General features: G+C 41.3%; 2 protein-coding genes across 11 annotated transcripts; one reads left to right on the top strand and one right to left on the bottom strand.

Moving 5' to 3' along the window:
• The first annotated feature begins 722 nt into the window (after positions 1–722).
• Positions 723–27,095, top strand: LOC110978501 (uncharacterized). 10 transcript variants are annotated; one of them, XM_087144171.1, is made up of 21 exons: positions 723–764; positions 9,284–9,380; positions 9,987–10,042; positions 10,173–10,255; positions 12,029–12,167; positions 14,672–14,768; positions 15,135–15,196; positions 15,742–15,816; positions 15,954–16,161; positions 17,073–17,158; positions 17,530–17,609; positions 18,098–18,172; positions 18,669–18,777; positions 20,815–20,981; positions 21,279–21,409; positions 21,975–22,031; positions 22,463–22,663; positions 23,254–23,482; positions 24,177–24,807; positions 25,060–25,140; positions 25,626–27,095. In XM_087144171.1, the coding sequence occupies exons 6-21, from the start codon at positions 14,713–14,715 to the stop codon at positions 25,727–25,729; spliced, it is 2,352 nt and encodes a 783-aa protein (XP_087000297.1). In that variant the 5' UTR covers positions 723–764; positions 9,284–9,380; positions 9,987–10,042; positions 10,173–10,255; positions 12,029–12,167; positions 14,672–14,712; the 3' UTR covers positions 25,730–27,095. The 10 variants fall into 10 exon arrangements, with proteins under 10 accessions (XP_087000297.1, XP_087000298.1, XP_087000301.1 ...); XM_087144170.1 differs by lacking the exon at positions 723–764 and adding an exon at positions 13,255–13,353 and having other exon boundaries at positions 9,290–9,429; XM_087144169.1 differs by lacking the exon at positions 723–764 and adding an exon at positions 12,755–12,867 and having other exon boundaries at positions 9,290–9,429.
• LOC110978505 (catechol O-methyltransferase-like) lies at positions 4,185–10,694 on the bottom strand. The gene is made up of 4 exons (XM_022233559.2): positions 10,355–10,694; positions 9,227–9,461; positions 6,186–6,379; positions 4,185–5,487 (listed from the first exon to the last, which is right to left on the bottom strand). Exons 2-4 carry the CDS (start codon positions 9,441–9,443, stop codon positions 5,173–5,175), a joined length of 726 nt encoding a protein of 241 aa, XP_022089251.2. The 5' UTR covers positions 9,444–9,461; positions 10,355–10,694; the 3' UTR covers positions 4,185–5,172.
• Positions 27,096–27,870: the final 775 nt, after the last annotated feature.

Here is a 27,870-nt window from a genome sequence, read left to right as displayed (position 1 = left end):
AAATCAATGTGCTGTTTGGTCCTTCAGATTTCATTTGATTTTCAATTTTTAGTAGGTTAACCAATGAATTTTTTAATTATCCGCCCAAAACAAACTCACCCCCCAAAAAGTGAATGTTGCCAAGCCCTCCCAGCGGCCATTTTTCAAATGACATCCCTCACCTTCCTGGGGCTCTTCTGACTAATTTTCAATCCCATTTTTGTCTGCTTTGCCCCCAGATGGGTGCCCCTGAATCTACAGAGATGATCCTGGGCCATACTGACACAATTCCACCATTTCCTGGCCCAAACAGACCCCTCTTTTCGAAACAATCTCTGGGGGTACTTTTTCTGCGCCTCGGCCCGGCGGAGAATTTTCCTTGAATTGGGACACTGCACCCATGAATCGCTCGGTACGTTGCCGTGTAGTAATCTTGGTGTTTTGGACATGTTATGCGGGCACGAGAGATAGTGCCAGGTTTAATAATGCATTCATTTATAAAATGTTAATGTCTTGGTTATGTGAGTTATAGATAAATGCAAATGGTAGATATTTAATAGTCCAGATCGATTAATAGAGGGATTAAGTTGCAATCAGTTAAGCTCCTGTGCCCATGAATATACGTGTAAATTGGTCGTTCGCGCCACAACCTTGGATTTTTTCCAAAACTTCTAGACAACATTGTAGTCGTCAGGTTCAGGGCCCGAAATGGTCCTGTGGATTTGCTGAATTGTACCAGCAGGGTTTGGGGCCCTAGGCTCGGGGCAGATTGGCTACATCGACTGGTGAGTTACATGTGTATAGCTAATATAAGGTCATAAAAGTGGCTGTATGTAGCAGGGTGCAAGTTGAGTGTCAAATTTACAATGTGATGTGCACGTACGTGTACCTCCACCTTCGTTATTGTACGTGTACAATATATATTATGATTGACCTTGAAAATCGACAGCATGTACTGTACATGTTACATCGTAAGTTACATGTAGCACCAGCAATACTCTTCATTGATCATGGAAATTGGAATTTAATTTCATTTCATTTCATTTCATTTCATTTCATTTCATTTCATTTCATTTCATTTCATTTCATTTCATTTCATTTCATTTCATTTCATTTCATTTCATTTCATTTCATTTCATTTAATTTAATTTAATTTAATTTAATTTAATTTAATTTAATTTAATTTAATTTAATTTAATTTAATTTAATTTAATTTAATTTAATTTAATTTAATTTAATTTAATTTTTGATTTTGATTTAATTTAATTTAAGATTCATGTTTGTTTAAATTAATAATTTTGTACTAGGCCAAGCAGGTCTTTTCATGAGCAAAGTGGAGATCTCCAAAATTTGAGAGTGACACAGGAACCCCAAAATTTGGCCTCACCGCCTCACTTTCTCTCGTCACCGGGAATTACTCTTCATTTTGTTCATCTGTCTCGCCCTTAGACTAGAATATACTTTCCTGGAACGAATGTCCCCGCAAATTACATTCTGCCGCTCGAGTGTAATTTGTTCAAATAAATTTCTAAAATAAGCGTGAGTCGGTGAGAGCCGAGAATCTTCGGTGCTGAGCGAGCCTGCTCCACCGCTACATTTGGTGTCAGAAGTGGGGTGTTAAAGGGCATAAAATTGGACAGAAAATAATTGTATTGGTGTAAATTATTCCCGTAGTACCTCATTTATAGTGAGCGTGCTCGAAAAACCACCTTCAATTGCACCTCTGCTGGAGGACCTTTTGGCTAGCGTGTACTCCCCGTTAAGTTTGTGACCCGTGTCATTAATAAATACCGTAAGAAAGAAAACAATTAGTTGTGTGTCATTCAATATGAGTTGTAATTGCACCTCTCGTAGGCAGCGGAATCAGTCTAGTTGTACATTTAAGTATTTGTGGTTTATGTGTATTAATCCGCTGTGTTGGTACGGCTGGTTGTTAGTTTGCCGTTAACAGGCGAGTGACATAGAGACTTTGCAGTCTCCTTCAGACAACGAGGCAGAAGTACATGTATTTGGTGGCACCAAAGGTAGCGGTAACATAGACGAAGTACATAGTGAGGAAATTGAGTAAACTTATGCAGCGGGTAAAACTGCAAGAAATAGAGCTGCGACGTTCTCCAGATGAGTTATCAAGGAAGCGGCACCAATCTGACAAGTCACGGGCAGTGGACGCGGAGGTTCCACTGGGTTTGTTTGCACAACCGGATGAAGACGATCCGGAAATTTATTTTGGGCGTAACTGCGTCGAGCAGCGTGTCGGACCAGGTTGTCCACACGTTGACTCCCGTTCCAAGGTAAAGAGCCCACGGTAATTGGTGAAGGTCCATGGCCCCTGGATAGGGGGGGGGCAAGGTAACTACATGGATGAACGGGCAGAGGGTTCGAATGGGGCGAGAGGCCACCCCAATATTACACCCGACCGGTTCGATGGGAAAACTCCATTGAAGGATTATCGTCGCCATTTTGAGGCCTGCAGATTGGCCAATGGTTTTACCAAGGCTGAAAATCAGGCCGCAGTATTTTTGGCCGCAAGTTTGAAGGGTATGGCACTGAAGGTGCTTGGAAATTGCAACCAGCACTCAAGTGTAAGGAGTTGTTAGGGTTGCTCGAGGCTCAGTTTGGGCTGGGCCAAATGGCCCAGAATTACCTTATGGAACTAAGGTCGCGACGGCAGGGGTCCCACGAGACCCTGCGAGAACTTGGGCAGGCAGTCAGAGAACTGACAGTTCTTGCTTATCCCGAGTTCGATGAAGAGGGCAGAGATCGCTTAGCTCGAGCCCATTTTAGTGACGCTATCGCTCTTTAGTCAATCAGAGAGGGTATCTTCAGGGCTAGACCGAGAACCCTCGATAAAGCTGTCAGAGCCGCCCTGGCTACAGAAAATTTCGAATGAATGGAGTCTCAAAGAGAAGACCCCAAGAAATTTAAATATTGCCGGGCAAGTGAGAAGAATGACGATCAACTTAGTGAACAGATCCAGCGACTTGTAGCTGCAGGTGTGGGAATATCATATCGCCGATCAGGGGAAGCTTGGAGGATCAGTCAAATCCCCCAGAGAAAGGAATCACCCAATGGAGGTGAACTGCTTTAAGTGTGGAGGTAGAGGGCACATTACAAAGCAGTATCCTTCCTCCGCTGATCGAAGTACCGCGGGGAAGAAATCTCAGCGACACGACCACCAGTCGACTCTAGGGCCCGAGGGAAGACCAGAGAGCATGAATGCGGGTCGAAAGGGTAATTTCCCCGCGTAAAATTAATTGAACCTGACACGACAAATATTGGGCGACAAATGACACGTCGTCAGCCCAAGCAAGGTCTCTATGTAAATGGCTCGGTAAACTACTAATGTAAAAAAATTTTTGGTTGATACAGGTTCTGCAGACACCATTATTTCGGGGTCTGTGTATTGTAGCGTGTCCTGTCTATAGGCTCTGACACTGACAAAGAACTACTCGGTCAGGCTCAAATCTCCGTTCGGGGCCAAACTGCTCTGTTCATTTTGACGAAACCAAAAGGGCTGTCTGACACACAAAGCTCCAGACACGAGGCGTGTAGACGAGACTGCGCAGGCGCGAGGCGGGAAAGCCGCAGGCCGTTCGCATACCAGCGGGGGCACCCAGCTAGTTCCATGCGGGTCCGAGCTGGCGGCCCCACCGGCCGAACCCGCTGGCGCCACAGTATTAACAAATCCCAAAAGAGAAGCGTCCGAATCTCGAGAAAAAGGAAGTTCACGTCCGTCAGGCAAATGGGAGTCCGACGGGCAATATACTAGGTACTGGAACCGGAGATACAAATTGGTCAGACAAGTGTACCAGTGTGTGGAATATTGGGCATGGATTTCCTCGAGCCAGCAAAAGCGATTTTAAACCTCCATTCACAAGTGCTTAACGTTAATGGAGAGAAGATAAGATGTACGGATCAATCGGGGTCCTCTTTGTGTCGCAGGGTAGTTGTCGAAGAAACTACTTCAGTACCTGCAAGTCAAGCCAAGTTTTTGATCTTCAGCTGCGGGCTTTATTTCGGTCTGCCTCCTTGTTTTCTTCTTTTGTTACATTTTCAATGTATTCTGGCTATTTGTGTTTGACCTTTCAAGAACATAGTCTAAATGTAGGGCCTACGTTTAAAATATGCAAAACAGTCGGGAGCTCCTTTATTGTAGACAAAAGTGAAATTGTATAAAAATGAAGCCATCTTACACGTGGTAAAAGTAAGGAAATGGCCGTCTCTTCAGCCAAATATCGACGGGGCTGTACTCAATTTATTCCACTAAGTTGAGGCATTTGCCCCTCACCATTGATATCAAACAAACTGTAAAACAAATTTTCTTCAGGTTCAGAAAGAGATGTAAATGTTACTTATAAGAACCGTTTATTAACCAATTCACCAAAACAGTGCACTCCAGTTGCAAATACTAAATCAGGCATTTTCGTACCCATCCAGCTTGACTTTCATTTTAACTTGTAAGAAAAAGTATAACTCTTTTGTAAATGAACACTGGTTGTCAAATATGATTTCAGATTCGAGCCTTGTCAAAACAATTATTCAAATGCACTTGTAGTGTAACTAAACCCCTAGTTCAAAGATAATAAATTTAATACTGGTAGGTTCTCTCATGCATTTTAAATTATTTGAGGCACCTGCTACAATTAATGTTTTTGACTCCTGAAATTCACAGATAACCGCTGCAGCATCTCAGTTGTAAATCCTCACAAGTGTCAGGTTTCAAAATTTTTACAAGTCTATCGGTGCAGTGCAAATTTCCATTAACCATAAATTTCGTCAGAAGTTGGTGCCAGATATAAGACAACATGGGACAAGTTTTACATAACGTTTTCCATACAACCCAAATAAAACCACGAGTATTCGGCCAGTAAAATATGAGATCCACCACGTTTAAGCAGAAATTATTTTCAGACTAAAACCAAAGCATTAGAATAACATTTGAGTTAGACCTTCAAAAAGAGGCCTAGCTGTAGGCCCACTATTACAAACATTATAGAGACTTTAAGTACGTGCACTGCGTTTCATTTCATGCAATTTGCATGTGCGGTGCTGGAGAAGTGTTAGACTTTTGCTTCACGAACCCCTCGTTTCATTTCACTCTGTACCCTGTCGGAGTTCTTAATACACACTTCAGTTGTAAAAGGTAATTTGAGGACTGGATTACCCATTTCGACGTTTCGGTCCTTGTCATCATTAGTCACCGTTGTATACAGAGATTGCTATGGCGTCTTGCAAGCGCATAAACTGAACGTAGCAGTCGAACCGCTCAGTGGTGAACTCGCCGCTATTCTCCACGTACTGCAAGTAATCAGGGCTGCCAGGATACAGGACATTGTCAGCCACAATGACTGACCCTTTTCGTAGCAGGCCATGTTTCTTGAGCAGCTTCAGGTCGGGCAAGAACAAGCTGTTCCAGTGATCCAGGAACACGTAGTCCAGCTTGTCTACGGAGTACTTGCTGCGCAGCTCCGGGATGATATCTGATGATTTCCCAACAGCGATGGAAATCTGTTGAAACCAGAGGCTCCAATTGTTACTAAAGAGAAATTTCAATGCAACAAATGCCAATACACTTTTGAAAACTCAGGGAATGGTATGGCGACAATACTAAATGCTCCTTAATTTGGCTCCCTACTATACTGAGCAATTTTTCGTTGACCTTACTATGTTTATTGTATAGCGACATTCTATTCTTATCCTAAATTCAGGCTACACATAAAACAGTGTACACTTTCGTCTGTTTTTTAACAAAAAAGTTTAAAGAAACCGTGGCTGGAAGAAACCATTTCTAAAAGTTTCTACTGTGAGTTTAACGTGACATTTGCATTGAACAACTCCAGGTCGGTACATAATTTTTCGTTTGCTCCCAACAACGTACAACCCACTGAGCACATTTGCATATTGATTATGCAAGACGTTCAACGCTTGACTTCAAGATTTTGACCACAAGTACATTGGTAAGCGGTCTTCGGTCGCTGTTAGTAATAAATTACCCAAGAAACATGAAGTTAAATTTTGCTGCAGCATCACAAAGAAGTCATTAATTTAACCATGGAGGAAGCGTCCTTCCTCCATGCTCATGTTGTGAGCACAAAAAGGCAGGAAAAGAAAATAACAGTGCCTTTGCTATCAATCACAGATACTGTGGGATACACGGTGTGCCTTTTAAACGCTTTGGTGTCATCGTTCTTATTGTTAGATGGTACCTGGTTGCTCACACCAGCAAATTCAATGAATTGCTTTGCGAGGCTGGCATTTTTCTTGTCGATTTCCACTGAAATCAGGTGACCTCCTTCAGAGAGATGCCTCGATGTTGCTATGGCTGAATAACCAACGTAGGTTCCAAGTTCCAAACCATTTTGGGGTTTCGTCTTCTTGAGGACTCCATCGATTTTCTGTCCTTTTAAAAATGTGTACGTTATTTCGTTAAAAAGATGTTAATTTCAGGGAACGCTCGGTACTCTTTGGTCCAAGCACGCCAACAACAGAGTAGAGTTTCATCTAAGATTAGATATCTGTGACCAGTCGACCCACTTAGGTTACCTGGTCCCTCCACTTCCCTGTGATATATCTCTTTTCTCTCACATACATGTATTATTACGACTGTAATGCACTCCACTCCATGACATCTTGTTTACATGATATACAAGACATGATATACAAGAGTGGATGGCTGCAAACTTCCTGAAGTTCAACTCCCAAAAAACGAAATTTCTAATTATGTGTTCTCCACAGCTCAGAAATAAATTCCACATTCCAAACATGCAGGTTGGTGATGCCCAGGTAGTACCGTGTTCAGATGCACGTAATCTTGGCGTTTTGTTCGATCAGCACGTGACCTTCGAGAAACACGTCTCACACATTTGTCAAACATCATACGCTCATCTCCGGCGCATCGCTACTATCCGGCGAATGCTTACAAATCAGGCAGCCGAACAGCTCATTCATGCTTTCATAACTTCCAGACTCGACTTCTGCAACAGCTTACTTTCTGGTCTCTCTAATAACACGCTCCATCGCCTTCAACTGGTTCAGAATGCTGCTGCACGCCTGCTAACTGGCCATAAGAAATCCACACACATCACCCCTATTTTTCAAGCCCTTCACTGGCTGCCTATCCAGTATAGAATACAATACAAGATCATTTTGCTCACATTAAAAGCATGAGTCACCTGGTTTCTTCACTGTCTTGCAAATGTAACTCATTATACATTTACTAAAAAAAACCTTGTAGTGATGTTGAATAGAGCGCCCTCTGCCATTGCATCTATTCTTCTACCCGCTTGGCAATTGTGGGCCCCATTGTACCCGTGCTGGTGATGATCTGAATAGACCTGTGTCGCTGCCCTGCATTCAACCCAAATGTGCAGCTTGGTACTGCACCACCCTCCTCTGTTGGGCATGGGGTGACTAGTGGGGATATACGCACACATTCTTTGATTAAATAAGTGCCTAGGAACGCTAAGGATGTGGCAGTTACACGCGTATTATTTGAGCAAATTACAGCCACGGGTATATGTCTCTAGATAGATTGATCTAGAAGAATAAAGAAGTGATATGTACATAACACTATACACTGTACATGCATATCATAGAAAATTTCCTTTTTTTTTTATCTTGCAGCATCTTGACATTTTCAGTTTATAGTACCCGTACTGGCAGATGGTAGCTGTTGGCATTTGCCAGCCTCAGCTTTGTAGTTGGTAGGTTCTTTTAAAAAACTAAATAATACTGGGAGTATGTGTCCCACATCCTTCATGTTCGTTAGTTGGGTTGTTTTCTAAATTATTCATATACCATGCATGAATCTGGTGAAACCATTATCAAAACTGCAAACTAAATGTTGTAATATGTGCGTGTACTTAAGTAACCTTAATATTTGTAAAAGAACGGGTTTCAATGGTTTCATCCTGTAAACATGTTATACAAGTTGAAGGAAGAATTGTACATGTATTTATGAAACTTCTTGTATTATTTTTTCAAGATCTCTTGCAGATCACCTAGTATTGACTGTCGTTTGTTTATTTACTAGAAATACTTTACCTGTAAAAATAATTCAATCTTATTATACATATAACATTCCATACATGGTGGGACAGAAATAAAATATACATATATCTGTGCCAGGATTCTTGTGCCGCCAGGATTCTTGTGCCGCTAGGATTCTTGTGCCGCCAGGATTCTTTTTCCTTTTGGTTATTAGTTTTCCCTTCGGTTACATCTACTTGTCCTCTCTGAGCACAGACTCTTTATCTCATATGCAGCAAGGTATGAGACGAAGAGAACCCCCCCCTGCTTTGTGTTGGTCATTGTCTAGCAGGAATCTGGGGAATTCCTTTCAGACATCTTGGGGGATGTGTTAAGTAACAATAGTCTGGAATGTGTATAGGGGTTTGACATGTTGGGGGGGTACCCCTCGGTCTCATTTCTTGCTGGGTATAGCATATCTTCTCTCGGCCAAATGGTTGAAAATGATACCACTTGATGCCACCTAATCGCATGTGTCCATTGCAACATGTTCCAACATGTTTTAAAGTAAGATCTTGATTTATTTAGGGCTTGTGTTTAAGCGTATCAAACCAGCAAAATGATGTTTAAATTATTTTTGTCGGCACGTCCTCATCTGCAGGACGGAGGGCTCGTTGAAACGTTAGTGGTGATTTATTTCTGTTCAGCTGCTGTCTATCAAAACAAATGGATAGGCCTACTCTGTAATGTGGAGGAGATTATCATTTAGGCAAAGCAAGAAAGGTTGGATCGCTAGAGGTTGTGGAGAAGGGGGTCCCATGACGTGATATGGGTCTGGGTAAGGGAGTTAGGCCCGGGTGCCCCTTTCCCCCTGCTGAAATGTCCAAAGCCTACGGGCCTATGCAAGCCACACAGTCCATTAACTTTCCTTGCCCCCTTGAAAAAAATGTGAACCCTGCAAACCCTCCTCGGAAATTCACGCTATTTACGCAACTGGTATAAAGCCAAGCGGGTCTTTGTCAGTTCTATGAATAGAGAGAGGACAGACGACAGCTCCAATAAACGACAGCTGGAGAGAGGTTTTCAATGATTGGTTTGTGAGTAGCAGCTCCCCTGTATACCAAAACGTTTGGGCCAGAATAGGTAAGGTGGAATGAGGGAATGAAATGAAATGGGGGTGTCAGTGATGGAGGAGACCGGCCAGTGGGACCGTATTGAGACAGAATGATTCTACATGAGCTATGTGGAAGTTTAATCGTATGAATCGTACGTCTCTTACTTTTCTCATATTGAAAGTGCATCATCCACTCTTTTTCTGCCTTGAACTTATCCACAGCTGATAGCACGCTGGCTGCATCGCCCTGTACTGCCGTGCTCTTGACGTATTCCAGGAGGCGCTCCTCGGTCGTGTTACCATGCCTCACGCGACGCAGGTATCCTGGGACGATTACCTTCATAATGTACCTTGTTGCATAACTCCAGGTATTAAGCGCCATAGTCTTCGATTTCTTAAACTGGGAAAGAGAAAAAAATCAGAAGACTCGTGAAATTCGCTCTTCGTCTTTTCAAAGCCTCTTGACTAAATGGGACACGATCGTTTACTCTCCTTATCTGCGGTATAAGAACGGGAAGTAAAAATATCAGAATCGAGGTTGTCTCGCCTGGATTCCTGTTACAAATGGATCTTTTTATTGTTAATTTTTCTAGGTGTTCAGGTAAAAATGAAGTACTCATCTGTCTGTTAATTTGAGTACCACCTTTTTGTTGAGCACACTATACGTAATAGGGTTTTTAGTTTACTTAGGCCTATCAGGGCCAGGATGGAGTAACAATGACGCCTAAGGAAGTGCTACTCGTTAAATGTCGCCAGTTTGGTTGCTTTGTTCTGCTTTGGTACTTGATAATATCCGTAGTATCGGATTATGAGCACAAGATGGAATAAATCGTTGACTTAACTGACTACATTCCCGAGCTCTTCACATTGGCAAAATTAATGAGAAGACAGAAAGTAAGTCATGGCGTTTTTCTTTCTTTGGCAGGGGATCAGTATTACCTCAGCACTGACAGAAAACTCTGCATCTTCAACTCGGACTGAGTAAGCACTTTTCTTGATCGGTCACAGTCATCATCATCTGATCTTTGGTGTTTAAATTGTAATCGGTATGGAAATGAGGGACGTGAACTTTATCTGAGCTTGATATTGATCTGTTACTTTTCGAGTCCAGGTGCCCAAGTCAGGAGCCGTTTCACTGCTTATAGTGGGATTCAGAACGCACGCGCACCAACTTAGTACAAGAGACAGTACAAGGTTAGGATTGAGGTAGCCCCACTAGTGTGGCACGGGAGTGACAGTCCGAGCCACACTTGTGGGGCCAGGATTGAGGGTGACTGTAGATTACACGCCTACCTTGGTTGTGTTTCTACCAGGTACGCCAATTTCAAGAACACAGGAAACCTGTAATAAGCAATTCTTGTCGTTGGTGGTCGGCTGTTGGGTGTCAACCGTGTGTTAAGAATCCCTGAATCCGTCACAACTCCCGTAGAAGGTCGGGCCGTAAATGTGACCCAGGGACCGCACACAAAAATGTATAGTTTGTTCAATTGAATGAACAGGGGCCGCAAATGGCCTTGCATTCGAGGTAGTGAGGAAATTGCATGGTAGGAATTACGAGGTGGTTTTGCTGTAGGGTTAAATGACGTCACTAATTGACGATGTGCAAGTGGCGTGAGTGGACTACAATATTATTGTGTGGGGGACCCGGCCGGGGATTCACATGTCGGGGGGCCGAAACGTATAAGCCGCGCCTTAGGTTGTGCAGTTTTTTAGATTTCAACAGGGGTCGCCAATTAAAGGTGCACGTCCCTCCCCCAAATGCAGTTTGCCCTGCTGCTGCTGAAGTACATCTCACTATGAAGTGCTTTCAAAAGAGAACACCACTTAGAATAAAGCGAACATGAAAGTGAAAAAGAGAAAAGCGGCAAGCGATAAAACGGAAAATCATAACAACGCCTAGACGAAACTCAAAACTTGCTGTAGATGAATATGTATTTCAAGTTTCAAACAAAACTAGCAAAGCAAGCAGCAAATAATTCCTGCACTATGATGGGAAGGAAAAAATGTAAAAAGAAAGAATGAATGAATGGAAGAAGAAGAAAACGAATCGCCATCGAGAAAAGGAACCAACTAGGTTATAATTAAGTTTTGTGCGGTTGACAATATTATTAACCTTTAATACAAAAGTGTTTTTCTTTGAACCGTTGGTTATTGTATTATGAGGCAGACACAACAGAATTAGAAAGGTGCTATTTACCCACTAGTACGCCCTCTTTTGTTTCCGCTTGGCTTCTTTGAGACTAATGCGTTTTCATTGTTTTACCATTCAAAAATGACTCAAGAACTTCAGTTTCATGCAAATTAAGTCAAGGTTGATGGGGAGGAAATTTAAGGGCTGCACAAGGAGCACTGACCATATCATAGACGGACTGTAATACAGTGTTTGTATCATGAGTGCAGTGGGAATAATTTCGTGACGTGAGAGACGGAATGTTCCATATCAAGTCAAACACAGTTCCAGAGGGTTCACCGCGCCGCTCAGATATCAAAATAACAATAATAATGATTATGCACTAAAAGTATAATTATAATTAAAAAACAGATGTCCTACTTCGTGAGTACATCAGTAACATTTCCCCTTTAATTAACCGTCTGTCCGCAACAGTCAGAAATTAGAAAAAAAAAATCTTACAAGCCCTACCCCCTGAGAAAGTGCTTGAGGTAATGTCTTGCGGAACTGCTGACACGCATGAAAAAAATCCCTCCATGTGTTCAAATCTTGAGTCAGGGAAAAAGGATATTCAGTTAATCAGTATGTTGCTAAGTATGCGTGCTTGCGCTTTCTGAATGTGGGTGTATCCTACAAACAAATATGCTTAGTTTTCTTTGACACAAATAAAAAAATATATTGAGCTAAATTAGAAACACTTAAGATTTCGGTGGTGCGCGTCACCAATGGTGCGCTTGTCAGTAACAAATATAACAAAATGTCTTTCTATTCCACTGATCTGCCGAATTCCCCTCCAGGTGCATGTTCTAAGTACTTGTTGGGGGCGTTGAAGACGGCACCCTAAACTTATCTGACGCGGCGACCGCCGCCATGTGGGAACTATTGAGGGCGCCCTTCCATTCTGAACCTAATTATGGCGCATCGGCGCGGGGATCGGTAAGTTTTGAACAGAACGGTAACTTCTCATCTAGGCCTAGGGGCCTCCATGCAGCTCAAGTAGTAGACCAGTAATAGTAAAGTTCACTACCAATTAGGCTATGTTTTTGTTGCAATACACCTTGGTACTATTCTCTTCTTATTTGTATCTTGCTGCCAGCTACTGTCTGAACTCCATCCCTGCAGATAGCCCCACTACTACTACTAGTGTGGCACGGACTCTCACTCCCGCTCCTTCCTTGGCCACACATCCGTATACGCAATTTCGTGTCGGCGTACTGAAAATTTTTGGTGCACCTACTTATCATCTTGGGCGCAATTTTTTGCACACAGAGATGATCCTTAGCCTCTCTGTTTTCTTAGCGCCATTTATTGAATGATTTCACTCACATTGTTCTGGTATATTCCAGTCTTTTGGCCTTCACCCATTCAATCTCACTGGCTCACTCTCACAGACGCTGTCGTTGTTGAACATTACATCACTTGACCCCTCATCGTCTTGACGGCTGCTCCACATCAAGACATATCTAAACTGCCGCCCAAGTTTTGGAAGAGCCCATTGGTACATGTAGTATCTTATCGCTCAGTCCATGTATTAGATATGTCTTGACATGGAACAGCCATTGAGACGATGAGGGGTCAAGTGACGTCATGTTCAACGACTTTGTTTTAAAGATGGCAACTTTGAGAGCCTAGCAAGGTAAAAACTTTCATTATTAAGCGTACTTTCTAGAACTCGAGACGAAAGTACTCTGTCATACTCTGTGTGAGTTTGGTTACATGTAGAGAAGACAAGGTTTAAATTGCGTCGTAACCATGGTAACGCTATGGGGTTTTGAAATCAAATTGTGGCGAAATGGTTTACACATGTGTCAGAAAGCTATTAAATCAAATTTTCCCTGTCAGCAAACCTGCTTGAAATGTAGGCTAGGCCTATGGGGCCTACCCCCTAAAAAGTGGGATAACCAAGTTTCACAGCATGAGACAGAGTAGGCCTATTTTTGAGAAATGAGTGAGATTTTTGCCCACCAATTTCTCACTTCCACCCGTTAATTGTTGCTCCATTCATGCCGTTCGTGTTTATCAGTCTGCACATGCGTCGAACCCACCAATGACCGCGCTTGTTGTTTTCATCGTGGGATCGTCCTGGCTGCTAGTGCTGCTGTGACCTGGAAACACACATCGGGTGAGACTCGCAACATGTGCTGCGCCGTGTCTGTATATCTGGGACAAATACAATCATCATTGCATCCTCCAGCCCGAGTTGATTGTATAGAACATCCCAGATTTGCCTCCAAAGGCAGCACGTTCAACTCTTCTGTGCATGAATCTGTAAACAAATACTTAACACTCCTGGGAAAGTGGACAATGAGTATGGAATTTATTTCTGGCAGCTCAATACTTGATCCTGCATGATCAAACTCGTAGCTGGCTACGAGGTCAACATGTCACACAAATGTCGTACCCACATAACCTGTGTATTTTTGATTGGCAAGGTATTCTGCAGTACATGGACATGTAGGTTACTTTCTCTTCAACGTATGTGCCATCTTGTTCAAGGGACAAAAAAAACACAACTGGGAATGTTGATAGATGTGAGCTCATATTGGAATTTGGAATGAACGCATGATGACTTGGAAGAGCATAAGATTTCAATTGATGTACTGGCTCAGCAATGCGAGCTCTTTTTGACCCGTAAACAAGATAGCACATGTTACAGTTAAGGTGCTCATTTGATGGTGCAGTCTTCCATTGGAAAAAGTATAACTGGTAGCAGTTTGTCATGTTCTGGCATGGGCAGTTTAGTGAAATGGTTTATGTTAATGTGGTTGTAGAACCTTGATTGGCTCCTTTGTCGATGGTGAAGTGATGAATATTGACGTCTATCAGGATTTTCCTGATGTCAGGATAGTTCAGTCGATCTCTTGTTAAATCTGTTAATCCTGAATTTACCATTAAGGTGCTTTTACGTTTAAAAGTTGATACAAAACATAAGGAACAGGCATTTTAAGAGGTGCCAGGGGAAAACACAAATACCTATGCGGCTCACTAAACCTCAAGTGATTATTTCTGGGATATTGCATTTTCTCCCAATATCACACCTGAATAGAAGCAAACAGAAATTTGACGCATGAGCTCAGCATAGCCTTTGCCTAATGCACACATTTGTTAGCTCACACAGTGAGTTGCCACCATTCGCTGCTATGGAAAAACACTGCCATGGAGGACACTGATGTGGACTTCATAGTCTTGGTATTTAAGAGGCATGTTACATGTATGTGACTGTTATTTGTATTAAAATGGAGGGCATATCTAATCCTAGAGGCTTTTAAGAAAAAAAAAGGAATAAAAAAAATATGAAATTTACATATGTGCATGTACCGTACGTACATGTGCATGTTCCAAATGACCTGGACCTTTAAAATTTGTAAAGTCACTTGATGAGAAGTCAAAATATGACAATGAAGTGACAAAGTATAACATTCTAAGTTGTTTATGTGCAGAAACAGGAAGATCTGATATCCATACATCAAGGAAATTTGTCATGGACAAATTGTGGGAGAAAGCAGTGACCAATACTGGCATTCCATATTACATCAAGTAAGTTAAAAATGATGAAACAACCCCTTTTTCACAAATACATTGTATCAACCCTATTCCCTACCCAGGGTTGCCCAACCTGTTTGTTGGGGGGTGATTTAATTTGTACCATGCAAAACAGTCAAGGAAATTTCCCTATTAATTAAAAAATAGGCTGAATATATGCTTTTCCTTCACCATAGTGTTACAAAAACTTGATATTAGTATTTCTTTGAACTGTGCACCAACATGTACATGCATGTCTTTCACACATTTTGACAGAGCATATTCACTTTTGGTAAGATAACATTTACTGATTAGAATATGCCCAAAATTTAACTGCGCTGTTACCGTCATGGAGATTTTTTTGTGTCGTTTTTGCTTTAGCCATATTTCAGAGAGGACACAATGGGACCACCCAGAGTTTGTCAAAGCGTTAAGGATGCTGGGTGAGTTAGGCAGTGATATGGGATTCCTGTTCGTGTATCTTCCATTCATTTTTTTCTGTATTGAATGGTTGGTTGATTGGCCAGAACTAGATCACTGGCATCTATATGTAGATTGAGTCCTAAGAAAGGTGGTAAAATAACATCTATATACAAATGTTACTGTCTGTGAGCCCGTTCAGTATTATAATTGAGTGTGCTTAACACGAAGAGCAGTGCAGGTCGCTCAAGAACATCACAATGCATGCCTGAGGTTGACTCTATGAGCATAGCCCTACACTGACTTGTTCACACTCTTTGAACTAGCTTGGCATCATGCGCTTTGTTTTCAAATTGCCTTTTTTACTTCTTGAAATACTAAAGTGGCCCATTTGTCAAACTGGGTCACAGATATTCCAAATGTTAATGAACAGTTGAAAGCTGCAGGTAATTACATGTAGCTAATTCATTAACAAGCAGCAGTGAGCGTATGTGGTACGGTTGTGCAAGGGTGCTCAGTCCACTTGCTGAGACTATCTCTAACCTTGCCAAAATTCTTCAACTCACAGACGACCTGGGCAGCATCCAGCTTGCAGAGTACAGGGCAGCCATGAAGCTGAGAATGCTGCAAAAACTCCTCAACTGTAAGCATTCCACCCCCCTCTCCCCCGGTACTTTAATATCATTCGTATTCAGTCAAGTTAAAGCTCACATCAGATATTCAGAGGCACACGACAAGGGCAGTTTCGTTCCTGATTTCACCTTTTTTCTTTTTCTTTAGTGGATTTCGTTGACCTGTCAACAATCAATTCAGCTTTTGAGCAGCATGGTTTCCCTTGTCGCAGCGACAGCTTTCTGAGCATTTCTGAGCTGTACAGCATCATCTATGAGGTGTTCCGTATGACGTATTCCCGTAGACACAGTAGCATGGTGAATGTGGAAGCTAGTACAGATGTAGTTGTAAACTGGATATTCAATCTGTATGGCATGTGAGTATGAACCTTTGAAATTCAAAACCCAAGGTTTAATACGAGCGATTCACAATAGTGCACCACCAAGAGTTTGCAACACGTTGCCAATCATAACGCGCGAAATTTGACGACCCTTTCCTAACTCACATTGGGTTCGACAAATTTTACGCATTGTGACTGGCCAACTCGTTGGAAACTCTTGGTGGCACACAATTGTGAAAGGGCCATATTTCATGGCGCTGCTGAGCACATTATTTTATTCTTACAGAGGTTCCGTGTATTTTCATGAAGAACATGTTAGTAAGCACAGCAAAAAGCACGGTTACCTTGAAGGAAAAATGTGCTTAACGTAGTGACAAAACGATGGAAGTCTCTTCATGCATGCGCAACCATAGGCACAACCATGTCAAGCACTGCCATGAAAAAATGCTTACGCTTAGCAAAACTATCTGCTACAGTAAGCCTGACTTTTCTGCTATAATCCAGCCACAGTTGATTTTCATGGGGTTGAAGCCACTTGAGAATTCAAAGAATGTGCTATTTTTGATTTTGGGTGTGTCAGAAATGTTTCATCAAATTCCTACAGGGCCACACCCTAATACATGTGCATCTGATCCTCCAAGGCACGTCGATTACCACAAGGTTCCTCAATATCTGCCTCGGTTTATTAGATGTACATGTATACATGTACTTTCATGGATTAAGATGACTTCAGGTCATGTACTAAGCACTGTGAATATCTCTTATTGTCATCCGGTGTTTAGTCCAATGCACATCATTTTTGAGCCTTTGTTTTCCCAGCAACTTTGTAAGCCTAAGTTTCAGAGTTCTCAGAAAGGTGACATTTGGTGAACGTACATGTCCATGTACATTGTAAATGCACATTTACTTGCTTTCAGAATGTTTGGTACTTTGCTCTGTCGTTTCAGGGGTCGCGCTGGTTGTGTCAAAGTTCTTTCTGCCAAGATATGCACGGTGGCACTCTGTGCAAGCCAACTCACTGAAAAATACCAGTGTAAGTAATTTTTGTCTGAACTTATCGTGATGAGCTGCTTTGTTAAAAGCAAGTTGCCAAGGAAAGGTCATGGTTTCATGACAGTCCACTTGACCTCGGAACCTCTTTCCCTGAGCAATCAGCAAAATGAGCAGGAAGTTTTTCATTGTTTTCACGTCTTCAATTTATTTTCAAATTTTTCTAAGTAGGGGGACGTCTTACGCGTCAGCTTTTTGCTAGCTGTTTTCAGCTTTAATTTTAAGTGGCCACTCACACCCTTAGTGGATTTGAATAAGTACTTAACTTTAAAAACATGCAAGTCATACAGTTGTAAACAGGTTCCCAGATGAGGCAACATTTTGAATAATGGCATGTCTGTTTTGGGTAATTAGACTGGTACCAGCAACTGGCTGACAGAGCAGGGGGCATCAGTCGTCGCAACATGATAACCTTCCTTCAAGATCTCATTAGGGTATGGGTAAAACTGACGCTGCCTTTATATCTAGGATGGCATATTTTTGTATCTTGGACAAGGACTGATAATTCTCAACCTGAACTGTTTTGTAGTTTGGGAAATTTAGTTCAGATTTGTACATTTGTAATTTCATCAATACACTGCAGCCAATTCTATTTTTGAAATAAAAACTAAACAAAAGATTATAACCCTGTCAGTCCTCAGTAATTCCTCTGTTGGAAGGTTGAGGTCTTTGGGATTAATGATATTTTCATCAACGACGTGTTTGGACTAGTTTGACCAGCCAAATCATTGGAGTAGCCCATAAGGGCACAGGGTTTTATATCTTTGTGGTCACTGGAAAGGCTTTTGACAGCTGTGCTCATTGGTTGACTTACACACTTCTTCTGATTATATCTGATTATCGTACAAAATGACCGGACAGGTCCTGCATCAGATTGCTGGAGTAACTCCTACTTTTCCTTCCCTTCCTTATCTCTTTGAAGATAACGGAGCTAATCAATGAAAGTGCTTCTTTAGGTAGAAATGCCGTGGCTGCCGTCAACAGCTGTTTTGCTACGGTGAGTTCACCGATAAACTTCTGTGCGGTAAACTAAGGCCGTAACCGAAGTCTGTATCTGGCAAGAGTACCTGTCCCCATGGAAGTCATTAGACGGAAATTGTAGCCATTTTCAATTAGTGCGTATGACTGCAACCAAAGCCCAGTAATTTGGAGACATTATAAAATCTGGTTTAACTTGTAATCTTTTGTACTGTGAAAATATTACAAAACATCCTCAATTTTTTTCTGTGGTACCTAATTCAAAGTGTTTTTACAAGTGATGTTTTAATTGAACGAATCCTTACAAATGCAGACTCAGGTACATTTTTCACTGAATCAAGAAATATATTGAAATTGTTAGAGAGTATGACTTTTTAAAATCTTTATTCGTTAGACAAATTTGCAGTGGCTGAAAGTTTTTCCAGAACAGGGGACTTAATGTATCTCCTGTCCTTTCGCACACTATTTACCTTAGAGCAAAGATTTGATTTAGCATCATTTGTTGACCGGTCTAGGTAATCGGAACCACTGTCTCCCAGGATCGTTACATGAACTGGCTGATGGCTGAACCACAGACTATAGTGTGGTTACCCACAATGCACCGCTTGGCAGCCTCTGAGAATAGTAAGTCCAAGGATCTGACCAAATTCTCAACCTTTCAAATTATTTCAATTTTTAAATGCTGTTGATTGTTATTAGTGGTATTAATTGCCATATGACATTATGTCATAAAAGACTGTCTCAGGTAAGAACTGAATCACAGTTTATGTTCATAAAAACTCAAAAAGGACTAATAAAAATACGAGAAAGCAGAAAAACCTGTTTGAATACATAAAAAGGCAATGTCACACTTCATTTTTTTTTTATGCTAAATGTAGGAAGGGATTAAAGATGATGAAAATTAAAGAGTTTCAACTCCAAATAACAAACAGTAATCTAGAAAAGCAGATTTTTATAAAACAATCATGGTTTTAACACAGAAAATCAAACCCATGACCTATGGAGTGATCCCAAATACTCCTATTTCCAAGACTGGTAGCGTTGCATACATTAGTAGAATTCCCAACCTTCAAAATTGAGCTGTAGAGACTGTAAGGGTTTTTTCATTGCCTTAAACCACTTCATGCCGGGGGCATTTATAAATGTCGATTCAGCTGGGCCGGGAATTTTTCATTTTTCTCAGTTTTCAACATTCCTTAAAAATTCATATCTTCATTTGCTGGACACTAACAACCAGACAAAGGATTGTCAGGTGGTTACTCTAATCTGACAAACAATATCTATTGACTCCGGAGTATTTCTATACCAGGCAAGATATGGGACGGAGGGGTACCTCCCTTACCTGTCCAATCCCTATACACACTCTAGACTATTGTCACCCAACACTTCCCCCTGAGAAGTCTGTAAAGAATTCCTGAGGTTCTGATCAAACAATGACCAACACAAAAGTGGGGGGGTGCTCTCTGTCCCATATCTTGCTTCAAATGTGTATTGCAGCCAGGCCTGCCGCCTGGTAAAAAGAGCCCCGATTGTGCAGTGTTGCATAATTTTCTTTATTCCTGAAAATGGCACAGTGCGCTGCTGATGTCTTTTCAATAGGGGCCAGATTAGCATGCAGCAATTCTGTGTGGCTCATCACTGCAGCGATGGAACGCTTTATGTCCCCGGTAGTAATCCGCTGGCACTGAATGCCACAAACCATGGTATACTGTTTCAAAACAAGGCTGGATTCTCTCCACTATTGACAGTGAAACTGTGTTGGTAATTCCCAGCAGCCTTGTCTTTTGTTACAAGGCCCAGTTACCTTCGTCTGATTTGGGACACCCCAGCTGTGCATATAAAGATTACGTGCCCCGGCTCCCCGACAGCCAGTGGTTAACAGTTGACCTAAAAAGCAAAGACTGGCCATTTTGAGTTCACAGTTGGTGAAGTCTTGATAAGATATTTTTGAGAACACACGTTAAAATCCTTACCCAGTTTTCGTTATTGAGTTGAAATACAGATGAATCCACTTCACTTTGATGTCTAATTTGTATTTCCAAAGGTACATCAGTTCTCAAGTCCAAGATTCAAATCCTGCCTCTATCAGTTGTTGTTTTGATACCTTATTAGTTTTCAGCCAGCCGAGGCAGTTCTTTCCTGCAGAAGTTGAGATTCAGAGCTGTGACTAACAGACACTTGAGCTCTCATTAAGAGACTCAGAGAGATACTGAGAGGCCTGTGCCATATACATGTTTTTTACTATTTGAATATTCAATTAACCATAAAATATTTGAATATTAAATTTTTTTGATTTGAATATTCATTGTGCAATGCAATGAAATAAACAGGAAAATGCCCAGTTTTATTTGAACCAAATTGCTTTTCTCAAGCTTAATCCAATACAAAAGAAATAGTTCTGGTTACCAACTAACCTTATAGATGTTTTGTAATGATTGGAATACATGCATATCATTCTGTGTGTCAATAAAAATTATTTCTGAAGGGGCTTGTCAGACCAAAAATTCACTGTACAGCCAAATATTTGATCAAATTTAGCTTGAATATTCGAATGATCAAATATTTAATCTGACTCAGCCCTAGTACTGAAGTCAGTCAAATTTCTAGCAGGTATTTTGATGTAGAAACCAGCAGTAGGACAAACTCTTCTCTTCTTTCCAGTGAGACATGAAGTTAAATGCAACATCTGCAAGATGGTCCCCATCATCGGACTCCGCTTCAGGTGCATGAAGTGTCTCAACTATGACATGTGCCAGGATTGCTTCTTTGTCGGCATGGCAACCAAGAAACACAAACTCTCCCACCCAACTCAGGAGTATGTCTTCGGGGTAAGAGCAAAAAGTGATTTTTCTTACCAGTACGCGCTTTATTAAAGGAATCATGATTTACATCATGGAACACATCAGTCTTTGGGATCCATAGAATATTTGGTGTTTAGGATGTTTCCCTTCAATGCTAAATCTTATCAGCATAAATAAGTTCCCCGCCTCATTCTTCACAAGATGACATTCTGTGGGACTACAGCTGTCCTGACAGTGCTAAAGCTGTTCATCACAAAAGTTTCTTGGTGTAATTTGGCTTCTGTTTATAAAATCTGGTAACAATTTTTGTTTTCTGATAATCAGACTTCTTCTAAGGAAGACCTACGAGCCTTTGCCAAGACTATCCGCAACAAGCTGAGTAAGAAACATGGCCGCCGTGCCAAACCCAACTACCTGCCCATAGATGATGGTATCCCAGATTCCTACTCATACAGGTAGACCTTTCAGATGTACTGACTGTTGTATGCAGGCTTTTTGTAAGGGCTATGACTGAGTGGCACTGGGTTGCAGAACACATAAATCTACTGAATAGGAGAAGTATTTTGACACTTGAACACAAAGATGGTTGCTACCAAAAGCTCATCTGATATATTCAATGTGTAAATGGTTTCAGAGCCGTTATGGTTTGGGGCTTGTTTTTTCCATTTAAATTTTACACATTACCATTTGCAATAAATACATGCATACTCTTTGGTTTATGTTTACCTGATCTGCCCAGAATATGTGAAATTATCATTGTTCCTGAATATACAGTAATAAGCACTGCCTCATGTAATAAACAGGAACAATAAAGGAGCCATGTTTGAAGTAAAATTGAATATCAAAACTGAAAATGAACTTTGTCAGAATTTTAATATCAAATAAAGCAGCAACTCGGGTAAATCTGACCCCAACAAAATAATTCCAGCAAAAGAAATATTTGATACAGTTGTAAATAAGAAGAAAACAGTTTCCACATTAATTTGTAAGCGGAAATTATCACCTACATTTTCTCTCCAGGGATCCCTTAGAGCGGAAGGTTGACATGCATGTTCGCCTCGGCCACATTTCGGAGAAGTAAGAGCTCAGGAGTTACTTTCTCCTTATGCTGTAGAGCACATGATTACTAGATAGATTAGCCTCCAAACAGCAAATGGGGACTACCGCTCACAAATAAAGAAAACATCCATTTTTGTTGTTCTGATCGACTTTTGCAGGGTCAAAAAATGTTTGCTTAACATCAAAGGTAAACCTTCCACCTCCAGAAGGAGTAATCACAAAGTGTGAATATTTAGTCACATGCTAATAATAGTAAGTACAAAAGAAATTTTGGACCCAGGTTATTCTGGACCCATCACCTTGCTTGTGAGCAAGGTGAGGAGTGATTGATTCCTACGTTATGGAACCCACGAAGGGGTTTAATTTGTATATATTCAGATTTCAGAGACTTGAAAAGTGGTTTATAAAATTGGTATTGCATTAGTACGGTATTCCATCTTCTACCACAGATTAGCTGCAGTTGAAGACATGAAACTGGCCCGTCCATCCTCTGACACAACTACCCCCTCACCTGATAGTTGGACACGCCCATCTGAAACCTCCCCGGCGTCGGGTAGGTCGTCATCCAGAGGTCAGAAATCCTCGGCAGACCGGTCCAAGGAACACAGAGACCTGGAAGACTTGATAGATGTGCTGGAGCGAGAAAACGAGTGAGTGGGAAGCATACTCCCTTATTGAGTAACCCATTACTCAATTGGTTCTTTTGTTGGAAACTTCCAAAGCCCATCTAGATCGAAATCTATTGTTTAGCGAGGGGTTCCATCTGAAGCAACCATAGTGGGTCTTTGCTGGGTGGGTCAAAAGGCTATTAAGACCAGGAGCTGGATTGGGAGATTTTGAGAAGTTGTAGGAATGGAGAATTGAAAGTATGATTTCCCTCTGTTACCCTGAAGATGAGGATGTATTGCCAACTGCACGATGAGGGGCATAATGGGGGAATTATGCTCTGGTTGATTTTGTAGCTGTCTGTGGAAATAAGTTCAGCTGATCTGAAACATTTTGTAAAATGCACTGAATTTCCAACCAGAAATACTTTCCTTACTGTGCTTGGCTGCACGTTGAAATAAATTTCCAATCATTGAAACTTCCAATTTTGTCCTTGTTATCAGATAAAACAGCTTGCAATGTACTCTAAGTTGGGCAGAAGGACCAAATTCTCCCACCTGCTGTGAATTTTTCTAAAACTGTACGAAATTGCAGTCACCTTGATGCCCATGATTTTTTTTTTTTTTAATTCCAGGGAGCTCATCAATGATATAGAACAGCTGGTCAGGAGGCGAAAGGCAGCAGCTGTTGACAGCGAACCCAGTGATGAAGATGGTGCTGAAAGTAACTATGGAAACGGGTCCAGTGATGATGAGGCATCGGATGCGGAGGGAGAAATGATTCAAGCCAAGCAGGAAGTACTGGAGGAGCAGAACAGACAGTTAGAGATGCAGCTGAGGACGCTGAAGGAGCTTCTCAAACAGGTATCTAGACGAGGACTCAAAATTCTGCCATTAGCAGTGATCTTCTCAAAAGTTCTTACAGTCATCTATTTTCTCCCTCTTTTAACATTTTGTGTTAACCGTTCACTTCAGTCATGCAACTTTTCCTCGGATTAGCTGATTTCCTCACTTCACACTCATGCCATTGAAAATTAGAAATCCCTGTACAATGTCTTGTAAAGGTTGGAATTTCCTTGTTTTGAGTCAAAGTCCAAGTTACATGCCCGTCACCTATGTAGTGTCATTAACACTGGCAGAGAGCTCTTTAAAAAGTTGCCAACTTGCTTTGGTCAGACTCCAACCCAGGACCTCCAGTTTATTGTGCAAATCTCTCAATGTATCATCCACCGAGCTTGTCATGTCAGTTTCCTGGTTCAAATCTGATATAGATTGAGGAAACTTTTGGTCAAATTCATTTCAAATGCTGGTGTGGCTTTGTACCCTCGTGTTGCCAGTTGGTGCCAACTTCATGGCACTGTAGACAAACAGCTTTTCGTAGCGTAATCAGATAATCAGTAGTGTAATGTACATTGCTTTGAGGGGATCTCAGTAAATTTTTCACTCAACATGTAAATTTACTCTGCAGGATCATGAATTTTGTGCCTCCCCTAACATTCAATTTTTTGTCACATTAGTAATTTTTACATTTTTTTTTTCATGTCATTTTGCATTTCAGAAGCAAAGTCCTCCAAAAGCCAGTAAATCCATACACGTGCCAAGCCACCCAGCCCCACCCCCTCATTATCATACTTCACCCATGAGTGGCAGACTTGATCATACAGCTCCACCCAGGCTACCACCTCATCATGCTGTCATCCAATCACAACGCAGCATTGGTATGACTGAAAATGGACATGCTAATGTTATTATTCCTGCAGCGCATAATGCCTCAGTGGTCAACCAGTCAGCAGCAGCTGTGCTAAAAAATGACAAATACAAATCCCTTCCCCTTAGCATGATTAACCAATCACCTTTAGGTGCTGTTAAAAATGACAGAGGAAGTCCCTGCCCACCTGTAAGTTTTGACCAATCAGGAGTTACACCAGGAACAAACACACAACTAGCCAACGAAACCATGACTCCCGGATTGAGTGATAGCACCGTGGCCCGCCCACGGTACCCCAAGAATCAGTCTGCAATGACTCCGGGCACATTTGCATCGAGGAGGCTCCTCCCGACCCACCTGACTGACCAATCAACAGTGATGTTTCCTAACCTGTCTGCATCAAGGGTGTTTCCTCCTGAAGAGGCCGCAATGCATGAGATTTTGCAGAGATTGAACGATGCTTATCCTGTGAATGTACACGGTAACCACAGTGAAAATTATTTCTACATGGTTAAGTCAGTTTATCTACATTCTTATTGAGCTTGACGTCTGCTTCGTTATCCTGGTTCACTGAAAATTTATGTTACTGGAACACTGACACATTCATATCAAAGCTGATTTCCCATTGTATGGCAAAAATACTTCATTTATCAAGCCTGACTTACATGTGCTAATTGCGTTATCAGAGTCTTGGAAATGAAAACAGATGTCTTGTTTTGTATTTCTTTTATAGATGAGCCATCCTCCTCGGAGCTACTGCCACACCCTTCCTACAAGCCACCTCCCACCTTTATGCGAACTAGGCGGCCTCATGGTAATGCCTTCATGAATGAGGAAGTTTACACTGCAACATGATCTATCAGGGTTTGCTCACATGCATGACATGAGAAAAACAGACCAACTGCACCTACCCAAGGCACTGCCCACTTCTTGGCTTGTTCTTCGCTTGGTTCACATTGTATCAAGTCTTGTCATGAGATATGAACCGGAGCAAAAACTCAGCTGAGCTTCACCATTCCCGAGCAGAAGTTATCAGACATACCCCATGTACCTCGTACGTGAATTAAAACAAGTCTTAAACACCAGAAGCACAATATGTTTGGCACACAGCAAGAGGGTGTGTTCATCTTTTGTATCCACGTTTCTTATTTTGTTATGATGGCAAGCTCACACAAGATTCTTGTCTAACTACAGTAATGTTATTGATCACCTTGGCTTGAAACACTTGAAGTCAAACTACATTGTAGTTCCTCGTATGCGGTTACTTCATTGATAACATGTGTCTTTGTTTTATCGCAGGAGCACGTGATAATCCTAAGGACATGATTGATGCAGTAGCCCGCATCGGCGATGCCATGTCAACGCTTGTTGCTAGGGTGACTGACAGACCCTCTGGGATGTAGAGGTCAACCCGATTGGATCAAGGATCAGCCAGTTGCGATGCTTTAGCAATTAAACGCAGCTGTGGATCATGGGGCCCAATTGCAGAAGCTACATTGCACAGTGATATCATGTTGACTGAGATTTTTTCACTTGCTAAGAAGCAAAATTTAGTGAATACGTAGTCCTGTCCACTTCTGCTAATCATTCCAACTTTGAAAACAAACAGTGTCGAAAAGAGTGTATAAAATGGAGAGCTTATTCCCAGGATCACCTCAGTGTGCATTGTCATGACATGAAGTCCATGTAAATGCAAACGTATGATCCAACTCAACAAAATAAGTCACAGGTTATCAGAGACACTTTTGAGTTCTAAGCCTTTACAAGTATCTTGCACAACGTAAACCACTGGGAACTCTCTTTTTTTACCCACATAATGTCCATTTTCATGAGGATACCAAACTTTGTGATACATCAATAATACAAGGAGTCAAATTTGCTCCGTCTAATGCACACCGAAACAACATAATGAAAAATGATCTTTGTTCTGTTTTGCGGGGGGGACGCGGTCCGTGCCCGTGAACGAATCTAATATGCAACACAGTTTTTCAGAAAGAATGTGTGTGGTGATCGTTTCTTGAGATTTGACACCTTGTTTTGAATTTTTGTTGAAACATGCACACTGAAATTACATAAGATTAATAACAGTCTTGGTTTTTCCTAGCAGGCTGAATTCATGGGATTTAAATTTCTGGATAAGATTTTGTTGCTTTCATCTTCATTCTTGTATGAATCTGCTTTGTGTTGGGTATATTTATGACTCTGCAGCAAAATGAATGAATTTTATAAACAGATTTATAAACATTTTACTGAATGGATCCCACAAAACAAACGATGAATGTCAGTATTAGAAGTACCAGAAATTTGATATCATTCCACGAAACTTGGCATTTCTTGACGTCGTTCTTTCTTAACTCAGACTGGAGTTTAGCATTTTTAAAACGAGACTGGTCACAGTTTTTTAAAAGAAAGTTTTCTACGGTGTGTATTTTTTAATCAGTTCTTTTTTATATACATGTACTACAGTTTGCAGAATGGATTTTTGATCGATTCTGTCTTTGGAGAGATATATATTTTTACAACTGATATGAGTTCAGAAGTTGGCCTCATCATTTTTTGATGCTAACATTTGATACAGTTTTATAAATGATTTTACATTCACTTGGGGTTTCCACTTTTGAAGCAAAATGTATGTTTAAGATTCATATTCAGAAAAAAAATGCTTGACGTGTCTCACTGGTGTCGTAAATGCTGTTAAGGCAAGTACATTAAATCACCGAGATAAAATTAAAATGGTCAGCTTGTCTGACCAAACATGAGGAATATGGACAGGTTATGAAGTGTGACTGTATTTTGCCTATTATCCTGTGTGGTTTATTCCAAATCACACACAGCAATGAAACTGGATGATTAAAGGGTAACTTGGTATTAGTCTTAACCTGGATTAATTTATGTTGAATAACGGGTATAATTTCGGGTGGGAAAGTACTTGAGAAATGTGTTGGCGGCAAGACGTGATTGGGAAATGCCAGATATGATTGGGGGCGCTCTGGAGATGCAGGTGAAGCAGAAGCACAAAAGGGTGCTTACATGTATGCTTTCTGACATCGTCCGTCTATTGTATGCAGGTTCATTTAAAAATAAATACCGGTGCTTTGGAAAACTTTGGATGTTGAAATTGGACAAAAAATAAATTTGCGTTTTTGTTGCTGTTTGTTTTTCAACGTGTATATTACTACCACCGAAAGATTCAAACTGATGCTTGTGAGCATTGTGTTCACTGATGTCCAAAGTCCTATTAAAATGAATTTTCTTTGGTGTCAGACATTACTGGTATATGTATGGTATATCTGTGTGTATTTTAGATTAGTGATAATGAGATGCCAAAAGTTCAAACTTCATTGTCTGAACAGCACTTTGCTTTTGATCTTGGGGGCGCGAAACTGTCATCGGCCGGTTATCAGTGGGCGAGGACGGACGAGTAGATTGTAAAGAAACGACCCCCCCCCCCCCAAAAAAGGGGGGGTATGGCTTATATACTGGTTATGGTTTGTGGCTTCTGATCATAAGGTCGGGGTTTGAATCCAGCTGGTGGCAGCATGTG

This window comes from Acanthaster planci, linkage group LG12, assembly GCF_054643075.1.
Source record: "Acanthaster planci isolate LZ-2023a linkage group LG12, COTS_SCS, whole genome shotgun sequence".
Lineage (NCBI taxonomy): Eukaryota > Metazoa > Echinodermata > Asteroidea > Valvatida > Acanthasteridae > Acanthaster > Acanthaster planci.
This window is presented reverse-complemented; position numbering and strand designations above follow the sequence as displayed.

Bases quoted from the DNA above. Each gene is read 5' to 3' on its own strand.
- LOC110978505 (XM_022233559.2), bottom strand. From the start codon at position 9,443: ATGGCGCTTAATACCTGGAGTTATGCAACAAGGTACATTATGAAGGTA. The intron at 6,380-9,226 runs GTAAGAGACGTA...CATTTTTAAAAG, and splicing joins GCACTTTCAATATGAGAAAA to GACAGAAAATCGATGGAGTC. The intron at 5,488-6,185 runs GTACCATCTAAC...TGGTTTCAACAG, and splicing joins TTGCTGGTGTGAGCAACCAG to ATTTCCATCGCTGTTGGGAA.
- LOC110978501 (XM_087144175.1), top strand. From the start codon at position 14,713: ATGGACAAATTGTGGGAGAAAGCAGTGACCAATACTGGCATTCCATAT. The intron at 15,817-15,953 runs GTAAGCATTCCA...CTTTTTCTTTAG, and splicing joins GCTGCAAAAACTCCTCAACT to TGGATTTCGTTGACCTGTCA. The intron at 22,032-22,462 runs GTAAGAGCTCAG...CTTCTACCACAG, and splicing joins CTCGGCCACATTTCGGAGAA to ATTAGCTGCAGTTGAAGACA.